Here is a 13125-nt window from a genome sequence, read left to right on the forward strand (position 1 = left end):
CGCCCGACTAATTTTTTGTATTTTAATAGAGACGGGGTTTCACCATGTTGGCCAGGATGGGCTCCATCTCCTGACCTCTTGGCCTCCTCGGCCTCCCAAAGTGCTGAGATTACAGGCATGAGCCACCGCACCCGGCCAAGTTCACATTTTTAAAGACTCCATCTGATGCCTGACAAATTGGTATAATAATAGATTGACATTTGTTGTTTTACTCTAGGTCCAATTTAGAAAATGATTTCCATTTTCTCTCTTTCTGTCTCACTGAAGGCAACTGATCTGTCAATCAAAACTTTAGATTTATAATTTTTTCTGTAATAAAAGACGTGCTATTTACAGAGTTCTTGTGCAAAAGTAGTTTAAGTGAACCCAATTAATAATTCAAGAATGACTTTGTAAGATTCTTCATCTATTACATTTGAATTCATTTTACATTTTACATCTATTACATTTGAATTCATTTTAATGAAAAAGCCTTTCAAAGTTGTCTTTCCAAAGGGAAGATTAATACACTATTTCTTAGAGATACCATCTAAAAAAGTTAGTATCTTTCTTTCTTTTTTGGAAACTCGCGGTGGTGGTAATGTGAGTGAGTTTGTCTATCTTTGCCCCTACTGTGAATTTGAGAAGCAGAGGAAGAGAAAAAGAGAAAGACCCCCCCGCCCCCTGCCTCCCGCCTCCCGCCTCCGCCCCTCCCTCTAGCACACAGCAGGCGCGCAAGGAGTGCAGTGTTAGCTGCTGCTGGACTGAGCTCCTCATCCTACACTTGCAGGGGTTGCTCTTTTGGACCGAAAGCTGGAATAAAACGTAAATTTTAGACTTCCACCAAGGCCAGGACTAGGGTGAAGGGACTAACGCACTAGTCTCAGGAGCAACTGTTAAGTAACGCTAATCCTGAATGAATGAAATAGTTTTAAAATTGAATGTAATCGCAAAGAAAAAAAACCCATGATAGACAAAATATTAAAACTTTAAATAAAGGCTTGCACTCGCACATCCCAGGCTCACCGGCCTCTCCCTGCTCCTGGCTTGGTTTCCCAGCTTGGTTCTCTACAAGTCAGAATTCCTAGCAAAATCAAAGTGTGCGCGCGTCTGCCCGAGTACACGCCGCAGAGTTATTTCTGCCCCATCTTCCGTATTTGAACTCAAACAGGACAGGATTTTCCTGGGTGCAGCCCCTGCGTTGGGTGAACAGCGGAGTGATAAAGCCTGGCGTTCTCCACCTGCAGGCGGAGGCTGACGGCGCGGTCTTTGGCGCGAGTCCGTGCACCGCGGCCGCCCCGCCCCGGTGGGAGGGAGGGACGGAGGAAGCTGCCGGTATAACGGGAGGAGAGCGCCAGGCGGAGCTGGGGCGTCCCTCCCGCTCGCTTCTTGACTCGCGTTGCTGCCGGCCGCCTCCCGCGCCTAGTGTCCGGGACGCGCCTGAACCTGCCGCCTCCGTGCCTGGGGCGGCGCCGCGCGGCCCCGAGCGCTCCAGAAAGCTGCGGCGCGAGTCCGCGGGGCCGACCTCGGAGACGCAGCTGGGGCCGGGAGCGGCTTGGCGGGAGGGTCTGCAGCGCCGAGGGAGGCTGCCAGTGCGTGAGGAAGAGAGCTAGAGACTGGACAGGGGAGACAGAGCAGCGTCGGAGCCGCGCAGGGGACGGGAGTGAGAGCGGGAGTGAGAGCAGGAACGACGCAGAGCGGCCGTCGCCGTGCCCGGGTCTCAGGGCGCCTGGCTGAAGTGAGCATGGCTTCAGTGGCCTGGGCCGTCCTCAAGGTGCTGCTGCTTCTCCCCACTCAGACTTGGAGCCCCGTAGGAGCAGGAAATCCACGTAAGTACAGCAAATGGTTTAAAACTTGCGCTAGGCTGTCTGGAAAACTTTGTATTTTTTTATTATCGGTAATATTTGGAAGTGGAATTGCAGAACATGCTCCTGAACATGAAGAACCTTAAAAAAATACTTGGAATTGCAACCCGAAAAAGACGATTTTGTTTACAATAGACTTTCCTCTTGTGGGGGAGTCTAAGATATACAATGCATGTTTTGACTTTTTAATCGATGTTCTTGAATATTCATTGAGAAAGTGGCCGTTTCTGTAAAACCTGAAAAGAGCATCTTAATAAGAGATTAGCCTGCAAATGCTGTCATTTATTCCTTTTTAGGATTGTAATATTTTGTAGGAATTAAGTCTAACAGGGAAAAAACTGGCAGACATTACATCATACTGCATCAACTTAGATGTTAGCAGCTTACAGTTTTGCCGACCTTGGCAGCTTCAGAGTTAAAATGCTAATTAACTTCCACGCAGTATAGGGACAGAGCGCCTGTAGGCGAAACTAAATTAATAACCTGCCCTAACTACTAAGGGAATAACACTTGAACACCCCTGTCAGGGGCTTCGTTTCTCAGTAGAAAGTTCTTGGTTAAAGACAAAACTCAGCCAGTCATTTGGGTGATCTTGAAAACGATTTCTCTCTGGATGCTAATATTTTACATCATTTAATTTGCCATCGGGTTCCCTGTTTTTTATTTTCCTTAATTTGGTAAACACCTAGGAAGCCTTTATTTCTAGAATGGGCTATGATTCTAATATAATGATGATATTCCAGACAGATGAGCAAAACATAATGTACCCATATTTTATCACACATAAAAATGTTTACACAACATTGCGCATTTTTTTTTCGGCTTGGAGTAAATCTCTATCAGAGAGTTGTCTGTCTTTCTTGATTAATGAAACCATGAGGTTAGAATTTTTAAAATGTCTTCCTCCTCCTTCTCAAATCACTTTTATTTTTCTTTCAGTGGCATCTCCCCGCTGTCAGCCTCAGCCCTCTCCTACCAAAATCTCTTTCGAAATAAGTTCCAATAAACGCTAGTGGCCATGTTTGGAAATTTAGATTATTGCAGGATAACCGAGGGTAGCTTTCAGCAGTTCTCCTAAGCTGTCATGAAAAGTTTGCCGTAGCTCAGTGCTGTTCTGCCCGCGGGCTCAAGGGTGGGTTGTTTCTTCACACACAGGGCACGCACATGGGTTCATGCACTCACTGTGCATCATGATTCAGTTGCGCCTCAGTTAATCCTACACTTGGTGTGCCCTTCCAAAAAACAAGCTCCGGATTCCTTTGGTCAGATGCTGTACTGTGTTTCAGATTCAACTTTAATCTGCTTTTGTGAGAGGGCTTTGTGAATAAAACGTTGTTACTTAAATCAAAATCCTTGGGTCTTGTAATGGAAACTGCCGTTTGGCTTAAATAAACACATAAATGAGTTACTTATAGAAAGGCATGCTAGAGTAATTGACCAATCAACTGGCAAAATACAACAAAATAAGTCACTAGAGGTCACTCTTGCTATTGAATAAACAGGGCTTCAAAAAGACCTTCCTGGAGAAAAATGAAATCTGAGTGAGACCCTGCCACCACCTTTCCTGTTTTTGTTGCATAGTTGTGATTACTTTTTATTCTCAGGATTAGTTGTATTGATAGTTATTTTGCTTGGAATCCAGTGGAAGGATTCCACAAAGCCCATAGAAATTAAGCTCTTCTCGTTTACAGTGAACATTCTTTTTGGAGGAGGGGAGGGCAGGGACAGATATTCCAAATGGACTCAGCACCAGACGGGACTCTCGCGAGTTGCTGAGTGACACGTAAAATTTCAATACTACTACTGTGGGTGTTTTCAGTCTTCTTTTGTTGATGAAACTTAGTATCCTCATATCTAATAAATTTTACTAATTTTAAATTACCTTTTAGATCAAGTAATTCTTCCAGATAAAACTATGTAACTATAATAATTATACCACCTTCAATACCAAGAAGAAAGTCAATAAGGACATCTAAAAGTTTCCCTCTCATGTAGACACCATGAGTTGCTCACGTTATTCACAGCTGGTTTTCCAGAAGCACGTTGGCCACCCACGAAGGCAGCCTGTTGATGATGGCATGAAATGGCTCTTCATGGGAAGAGCTCTCTAGGCGGGGCACAGTGGCTCGTGTCTGTAATCCCAGCACTTTGGGAGGCCGAGGTGGGTGGATCACCTGAGGTCAGGAGTTCGAGACCAGCTTGGCCACCATGGTGAAACCCTGTCTCTACTAAAAATACAAAAATTAGCCGGGCGTGGTGGCAGGCATCTGTAATTCCAGCTACTCGGGAGGCTGAGGCAGGAGAACCGCTTGAACCTGGGAGGTGGAGGTTGCAGTGAGCCGAGATCCCACCATAGCACTCCAGCCTGGGCAACAAGAGCAAAACGCAACACTCCGTCTCAAAAAAAAAAAAAAGCTCTCTAAACATTTGGCATTTTGGGGATTATGTGCAGTTTATCTGAATGTTATTTGACCCGACAAATACATGGGAAAGCTTTGTTAGGAAGATTCTGCATGAAGGGAAATATTTTCGTAACTTCAGTGCCCATAGACTTGCACTGAGTGAAAGGTCACTTACTGCTCTCATTGAGTCCCTGAAAACAACAGGAAGCATCAAGAGAAAGATTGAACTCTGGGCACTGATCCCAGGGATACACAAACAAATGGCTGGGCAGATTTTGCAGAAATTCCTGTAATTGGTAAAATGCTGAGTAATAGCCTTTGATGTAACTTTTCAGTGGGTTAATTTATTCATTACTTAGCCTAAAACACTTTTAATTTTAATTGCCTCAATTTTTTCCCCTAAATGGTTATGTTTTGCAAGTTCGCCAGCCAGCCTGGGGAAAGAAGGGTAAGCCTGCTATACAGTGTGTGTGGGTTAGTTAGGAAACTCACTTAGATGTGAAATGTGTCAGGAAAGAGATCTCACAGAGTGTAGGAATAATTATTTTTACAGATGTTTCATTTTGGACCTTTTAGTAATACCATTTAAAGAGAGATTCTGCAGATGAGTAACAGACTCTTAATTTTAGTGTCAAATGGTACTCTATAAAAAATGGAGTTCAGGCTGGGCACGGTGGCTCACACCTGTAATCTCAGCACTTTGGGAGGCTGAGGCGGGTGGATCACTTGAGGTCGGGAGTTCGAAACCAGCCTGGACAACACGGTGAAACCCTGCCTCTACTAAAAATATGAAAAAATTTCAGGGCAATGTGGCAGGTGCCTGTGAGGAGGCAGTGAGCTGAGATTGTGCCACTGCACTCCAGCCTGGGTGACGGAGTGAGACTGTGTCTCAAAAAAACAAACAAACAAACAAAAAAACCAAAAAATGTAGTTCACATGCCTTTATTCATTTTCACCAAACTCTATACAAACAGTACGGAGCATAAGTAGCCCATGGAAATGATAATCAATTCCAAGACATTGGTTTGATCATGAAAAAAGAAAAATCAGATTACTTGGCATTCTTCTTCCTCTTCCTCTCCCCTTCTCTTTTTGAACAATTCAGTCCAAGGTCATTCAGTTCAGCCTAGGCATCCATGCTGGGTAGTGGGGAGGCCCAGGACCATGGCAGAGCATTCAGAAACCAGCAGGGTAAGGAAAGCATCCACAGTATAGCAAGGGTGGGGACCTGGAGAGACAGGAGACAGCACTGGTGGTGACCTATAGCAAGTTGTCAGAGGTTGAGTGGAGTGAGGAAGGAGGCATTCCAGATTGACAGAGGCTAAGAAAACAAGGCAACTAAATACTATTCTGCATTAAATGCTTATGTTATAAAGGACATGATTGGGAATTGGTGAAACTTGAACAAGATTGGGGATTAAATATTGGAACTTTATCCATGATGACTGTGATGATCATATTATGGTTATATAGGAGAACATCTTTGTTGTAGGAAATGTACATTGAAGTATTCAGGGGTGACACAGCATATTAGCATAGTTCTTCCATGTTTTCTGTAAATTGGTTTCAAAATCAAATGGTTACTTTAAAAAACCATTCAAAATTGTGTTTAAAGGAAACATGGACCAATAGAAAAACTCAGAATAAGTAAATGTAGTTAAATTGATGCATTTTACCTAAGAGATGTAGATTAAAAATAAAGAGGCTGAAAAAAAACAATTATGAGAAATAACAGTTCATTTATATATGTCTCTAAATCAAATTAGCCTGGATTTCTGAATGACAAAGATGTAATTGGCACTGGGATTGTTCGCCATTCTTTTTGGGAAGTTTATTGCCTAGGACATCTGTATCAGTCTTCGAAGTACTTTTTAAAGCTTGAATATCTGAATGAACCCGTCAGATTGACTGTTATCTGGTCTTCTGTAATGGGCTTCCGCACCTTTGACGAACTCTTAGGGACTAGGTTGCTTGTCCCTAGGCCCGGTTGCTCCACGTTGTAAGAGCATTTGCAAACGCTTGGTTGTACATGATTGTGCACATGTCAAGTCTGCTGTGTCACTGTAGAAAAAATATTCCTTTTCCACTTGACATATAAAGCATGGAATTGTTTGTTTTAAATGTCTTTTGTCAAGGAATTCATATATCTGCTTGATGTGTTGTGGTACTGTATAAAAGACAAGTGTGAAATTCATTGCTTACTATGATAGCCTTAACAGGACTACAGTAAATCTAGTTTTCTAAAAAACGGAGTATATGCTTAGCTTGGTTAAAATTTTATAATGAAATGACTACTCTGGTAATAAAAATAAAAAAAATCCTAAAGTGGGGGCTAAAAAATGATACTGCATGTGTTCCAGTTAATGAACATTTTTGTTGTAATAATACAAAGAGTGATTGAAATCTAAAAACATTTGAGATTTTAAAATAGTTTTAACCTTATAACTACAGGATTGTAATTTAAGTAGCATATCTACTTAATAAGGCAGCAATTAAAATTATTGCTAAGAATTAAATTACCAAGAAGACGTGGTCTAGTATGTATTGCCTGGGCTGTGGTTTGAATTACTTTTGATTAAGTATAGTCACATTTTTTGAGAGTATAAAAACAGAGGATATTACTTGCTTCTAATTCACAGATGTGTTTATGAACCATTGGCAATTAAAGCATTTGCAATTGAGGCCCTAAGAAAATTTTATATAGGGCCTCAAAATTTTATGTTGAGTTATGCCTTATAACTCAGTATATGCTTATACTTTATATGCTTTACGGAATTTTGAATATATAATATATATGTATAATAGTATATTTTTCCAGGAAATATATGACTTGTAGTTCCTTGACTTATTTTGTAACTAAATCCCGTGGAAAAAAGTTTATTGAATGTCATTGTTTCTCAGGCAAATGTAGAGTTAGGAAAATGATATATATACATACTGGGAATCTTTTAGAAGGCTTGGACTTGGTAGCTCAAATCTTCTACAACCTTGAGCTTCAACTTTCTGGCCGGTTCAAGAGATCTCTTCACTGTCCTTTTCATGTAAAGTCAATGTTTATGGAACACTAGACCAAAATGGAAGGATTCCTTTGGAAACTGAACAAACAGTTGAATTAGTCTTTGACTTGATGGAGTGATTTGATCTACAATATTACCTATCAGTTTTAGATATCTGTTCAATCAGAGCTGCCTCCATATACGCAAATGATAATTTGTCTTGGATTTTTAGATATCTTAGCCCTCAGACAAGCTAATAGAGTTTAAATTGAACCTGGTGTTGTAGGGACAGTTGAATTGTTGGGATGCCCAGGAAAACAGTCACATTTTTCTACAAGTATGTGTTTATTTGGCTGGAATGTGGGTGAGGAAGAAGTTATATGTGAATTAAAAGAAACATTGTCTCAATGTCACATGTTAAATTAAATTAAATTACAGGCAGAACTAAGCGAGTTTACAATTGCTGCCGCTGGGAGCAGACTATTTTCAGCTTACATTTATAACAGAAGGAGGGATTTAAAATATAGTATTATGCCTACCCTGATACAGCTAACCTCCTCCACCCGCCCCTCCACACACATACAGCTACATGCTTACCCTCGAACTATGAAAGAAGGGTGTCTCTCAGACATCCTATATTTAACCCAGCTTTGGACAGGTCTCTGGAGTCTAGTCTTTTTGAACACAGCAGTGAAGATAAGGAATGGGGAGGGGGCTTTGATTTCAAGACCACTAGATATAGTAGATTCCTAACTTAATTTCAAAGACAAATCAATTATTAACACAAATACAAAGAGAACAGTATTTTAAGCAAAGCTTCTGTTGTGGGAGATAACCTTTTAAGGTGTCTCCCAGTTGGGTTTCTATTTTAGATGACTTTTTGAAGAATATATCTCTGTAATAGAAATATGTTTGATGATTCTCATCTTTAAGAACTGCACATTTGCTATAATTAAGATATTTATGAATTTATTGTAAGAAGATTGGTAGAAAAAGTAATGCAACATCAAATGGGAAAATAAATATATAATATTATATAGCTGTTCAAATATAGGGTTTATGATTCTTGTGCTAATTTGAACTGCTGTACAACACCAGGAGAAAAGTCCACAGCTGTGTTAAGAAAGCTCTTATAAGCTTATGAAATTTTATAGCACAGGCTGTCACAGAACCTACAATTTACAAACATTTGTAAAAGTTAGGAAAGTTTTGGGTTCCTCAATAGAAAATGATGTTGCTTAGCTTTAAGAAAGTAACTAATTTATCTCTTTTTATTCTTGTCCACTAACAAAGGAACCCAAATGGTCTTTTAAAATTATAATAAAACTAAGCTAGTAAAATATCACATAGATTTTGAGATACTGTGAATAACCATAGAAAATAACAATTTGTTATTCTTCATGTATAAAAATAAGCTTAACACGCTTATCAATACATCTTGAACTATAAGAGATTTATTTCAGCAGTGTTGCCAAAGGGCAAGCAATGCCTGCTGCCCATAGAAAACTTTGAATTCCCTAAGCTCAGGGCTCCTCACTTGTCATGTAACCCACTGCGTGTGCACACATCCATCTGTGCCCGTTCCATATTCCCCCAGAGGACTTGGAGGCAAGGAAATTGATGCAAATATGCTGATGCTCATATTGTTTGCTATGCTGTAAGTAATACAGTTCTTTGCTTTGACCCAGGAGTCTTCTGCCGCAACCATGAAACAAACTGGCAGACTCATTTGTTAGCTTGCAAGTAGGGTAAAATCTCTCCTCACGGTTCTTCACAGTGTACTTGTCTGTGCGATGGTCATCTTCTTCATGAATATAATTATAACATGATATAAGAAATAGTGAGCTCTTACCTATAGATAAGCAAACATTGCAATATAAAAATAGCATATGTCATTTCATAAATCACAATTGACACATTCTAGAGAAGAGATTGGGCAGCCTTCCTTTTTTGGATGTCACAGTTGATTCTACTGTCCTCATTTCTTCTTTTCTTTTCTGGGATATGAGGAAGAATTGCTGTGACAAAGCTCATCTCCTGGGTGGCCAGGGTTGATTGTCAATTTGTTTTGTTTTGGCAGGCTAGGCAGATGTCCTCTACCTCCTTCTTTATGCCATGTGACATTCATCCCTTTGATTTTCCTATTGCATTTTATTTAGTATTTTAGAATACTGCCCACATTCCATTCTGGAAAGTCCACTGTCCCAGCCAGAGTTTTCTTAGAAAGCTGAGCCTGTGATGGGCGTTTGTGCAGGTAGCCTCTTTTAGAAAGTGAGCTCATAAAAGAGGGAATAATGGAATAGAGAAGAAAAATCCACCAAAAGGGGGTGTCATTGAGCTGGTCACTTCTGTGAGCAACTGGGGCATGAACTCCCTGGGAAGCTCTCAGGAAGCCGATAGAATGTGTTTCACAGCTGTGCCTCTGAGAGACAGCAGGGGGAATGCATTTATTCCGAGTCCTGTCCAGGGATTCAGCACTGCCCTTGGGGTCCTAACTCCTGGCTCTAAGGAGAGGAATATGAATGAATGGGTTGCGACTGGGTTTCTGCAGGCATCGCAGAGGCCAAGAGACAAAGAGAGAACTCGAACACTGAACTTTTTAATTTTTTATTATTTTATTATTATTATACTTTAAGTTACAGGGTACATGTGCACAACGTGCAGGTTTGTTGCATATGTATACATGTGCCATGTTGGTGTGCTGCACCCATTAACTCGTCATTTAGCATTAGGTATATCTCCTAATGCTATCCCTCCCCCCTCCCCCCACCCCGCGACTGTCCCCGTTGTGTAGTGTTCCCCTTCCTGTGTCCATGTGTTCTCATTGTTCAGTTCCCACCTATGAGTGAGAACATGCGGTGTTTGGTTTTTTGTCCTTGGCGATAGTTTGCTGAGAATGATGGTTTCCAGCTTCATCCATGTCCCTACAAAGGACATGAACTCATCATTTTTTATGGCTGCATAGTATTCCATGGTGTATATGTGCCACATTTTCTTAATCCAGTCTATCATTGATTGACATTTGGGTTGGTTCCAAGTCTTGCTATTGTGAATAGTGCCGCAGTAAACATACGTGTGCATGTGTCTTTATAGCAGCATGATTTATAATCCTTTGGGTATATACCCAGTAATGGGATGGCTGGGTCAAATGGTATTTCTAGTTCTAGATCCCTGAGGAATTGCCACACTGACTTCCACAATGGTTGTACTAGTTTACAGTCCCACCAACAGTGTAAAAGTGTTCCTGTTTCTCCACATCCTCTCCAGCACCTGTTGTTTCCTGACTTTTTAATGATCGTCATTCTAACTGGTGTGAGATGGTATCTCATTGTGGTTTTTGATTTGCATTTGATTGCCAGTGGTGATGAGCATTTTTTCATGTGTTTTTTGGCTGCATAAATGTGTTCTTTAGAGAAGTGTCTGTTCATATCCTTTGCCCACTTTTTGATGGGATTGTTGTTTTTTCTCTTGTAAATTTGTTTGAGTTCATTGTAGATTCTGGATATTAGCCCTTTGTCAGATGAGTAGGTTGCAAAAATTTCCTTCCATTCTTTAGCCAGAACAAAGCTGGATGGAGAATGACTTTGACGAGTTGAGAGAAGAAGGTTTCAGATGATCGGTAATAACAAACTTCTCCGAGCTAAAGGAGGATGTTCGAACCCGTCGCAAAGAAGCTAAAAACCTTGAAAAAGGATTAGACGAATGGCTAACTAGAATAAACAGCGTAGAGAAGACCTTAAATGACCAGATGGAGCTGAAAACCATGGCACGAGAACTACATGACGCATGCACAAGCTTCAGTAGCCAATCCGATCAACTGGAAGAAAGGGTATCAGTGATTGAAGATCAAATGAATGAAATGAAGCGAGAAAAGAAGTTTAGAGAAAAAAGAGTAAAAAGAAACGAACAAAGCCTCCAAGAAATATGTGACTGTGAAAAGATTCACCAAACTTGAAATGAAGGAAAAGAGCCCTCAGAAATAATGCCACATATCTACAACTATCTGATCTTTGAGAAACCTGACAAAAATAAGCAATGGGGAAAGGATTCTCTATTTAATAAATGGTGCTGGGAAAACTGGCTAGCCGTAAGCAGAAAGCTGAAACTGGATCCCTTCCGTACACCTTATACAAAAATTAATTCAAGATGGATTAAAGACTTAAATGTTAGACCTAAAACCATAAAAACCCTAGAAGAAAACCTAGGCAATACCATTCAGGACACAGTCATGGGCAAGGACTTCATGTCTAAAACACCAAAAGCAATGGAAACAAAAGCCAAAATTGACAAATGGGATCTAATTAAACTAAAGAGCTTCTACAGAGCAAAGAAACTACCATCCGAGTGAACAGGCAACCTACAGAATGTGTACACACAAAAAGTACATAATCTTTGGCAATTTATTGGCTGTAGAGGGAAGATAAGGGTGGGGGCTCAGGACAGTGTACTTATTGAGCATTTTTCAGTTTCAGGTGACCAAAATCTAAGATCAAATAGGCTTGAACAATAAAGGGAACCAAAGTGTCTTGATTGAAGCCAGGCTGAATTTAGGCAATCAGATTATTTCATCAGCAGTCTGCCTCTTTCCTTCTTGCAGTTTTATTTTCATCTACAACTGGCCTCATTCTTGGGCAGCTCTGTCTATGCCGTAGCTTCAGGCATACCGTTTACCAGCTTAGGAGCGTGACTATTTTCCTTTATTTCTGTTCTTAGCAATGTTGAGTTCTACAGATATTATGCCTTTATTTGTTTATTCTACTCAGTAGGATAAGCTTCACAGGAGCAGAGACTTTTTCTGTTGTTTATGGTTATATCCCCAGAACATAGGGGCACACCTGGCACAGTATAGATTTTCAACAAATATTTGTTGAATGAATGAATGGGTATTTCTCCCAAGAGTTCAAGCCGAAAGTCCCAGGTTCTGCTGTTATTCATTTGAAAGTCCCAGGTTCTGTTCCCATCATTCAGCGTGGGCTTCCTGACCATCCTGGAACCAGTCCTTTCCAGTAGGACAGGCATGGCGTTCAGTTGCCAGGCCTGAGTCGTGTCCCCGTGCTGGCCCCAGGTGGTAGGGTGAGCCCCCTTCAGACCCCATGGAGTGAGATGTAGGGAAGACAGTGACTGAAGATAATCGAATGGAGATCAAGACCATGTAAAACAGAAGTTTTTATATGGAAAAAAGTAGATTTTTACATTGATCATCACTGCTTATGTTCACTGTGAGTAAAATGTGCTTTTTCCGAAGCATTCCCTCTAGATAGCAATGCACAGATCAATTCAGATTCATAACAAGATGAACTTTTGGTACCTTCTAAATAAAAGCATTATTTAACCTCTCATTAAGATAATGTTAAGGTACATTAAGAACTGAAAAGACAGGTGATGAAATGGGAAGAATGGAATAGCGCCGTATCCAGATGAACATCCAGACGTGGCCTGAAGAAGGTATGGGCACCCCCTTCCCTGTTTGTGATTCGATTCCCGAGGCCGTGCTCCCTACTGACTCAATATGTGGAACCAGAGAGAAGCCTGCTATGGAGTTAGTGAATTTGACCTAATCGAGACAGTCTGAGAAAGGACAGGAATCTTTTTTTTTCTTTTTTTTTTTTTTTTAGAACAAAGAGGTTTTCTATACATCTGTGATAACACAGTAACCATCTGTTGAACTCTTTAATAGTAGGCTTTGTGTTTTTCTGATAATTCGAAGCTGGTTAAGGTGCCGTCCCCTCATATTAGCAGTTCGGTGGCCCCTTCCCCTCTCCTTCCACCCTTAGGTTCCGCCCACACAGTGCTTAGCTCCTTTCACAGTGAGGAGCAAGTGCAGCCGCAAGCATGGGGAGAGCCACAGCCTGGCAGAGTGGCTTAGCATCACGAAGCCCTTCT

The 13125-nt window shown here is 41.0% G+C and overlaps 1 protein-coding gene across 14 annotated transcripts in view; it reads left to right on the forward strand.

Moving 5' to 3' along the window:
* Positions 1-1062: 1062 nt before the first annotated feature.
* Positions 1063-13125, forward strand: part of LOC107972967 (contactin-associated protein-like 3) — a 234298-nt gene continuing 222235 nt past the window's right edge. For 5 of the 14 annotated variants that reach the window (XM_054658179.2, XM_054658181.2, XM_054658187.2 and 2 more), the window contains exon 1: positions 1066-1808. In XM_054658179.2, coding sequence (XP_054514154.1) covers positions 1724-1808 — 85 coding nt within the window. In that variant the 5' untranslated portion in view covers positions 1066-1723. Of the gene's footprint in view, positions 1809-13125 lie in introns of all 14 variants that reach the window. The other 9 variants (XM_054658183.2, XM_054658180.1, XM_054658185.2 and 6 more) reach the window with 5 other exon arrangements.

Source organism: Pan troglodytes, chromosome 11 (genome assembly GCF_028858775.2).
Source record: "Pan troglodytes isolate AG18354 chromosome 11, NHGRI_mPanTro3-v2.0_pri, whole genome shotgun sequence".
In the NCBI taxonomy this organism is placed as follows: Eukaryota; Metazoa; Chordata; class Mammalia; order Primates; family Hominidae; genus Pan; species Pan troglodytes.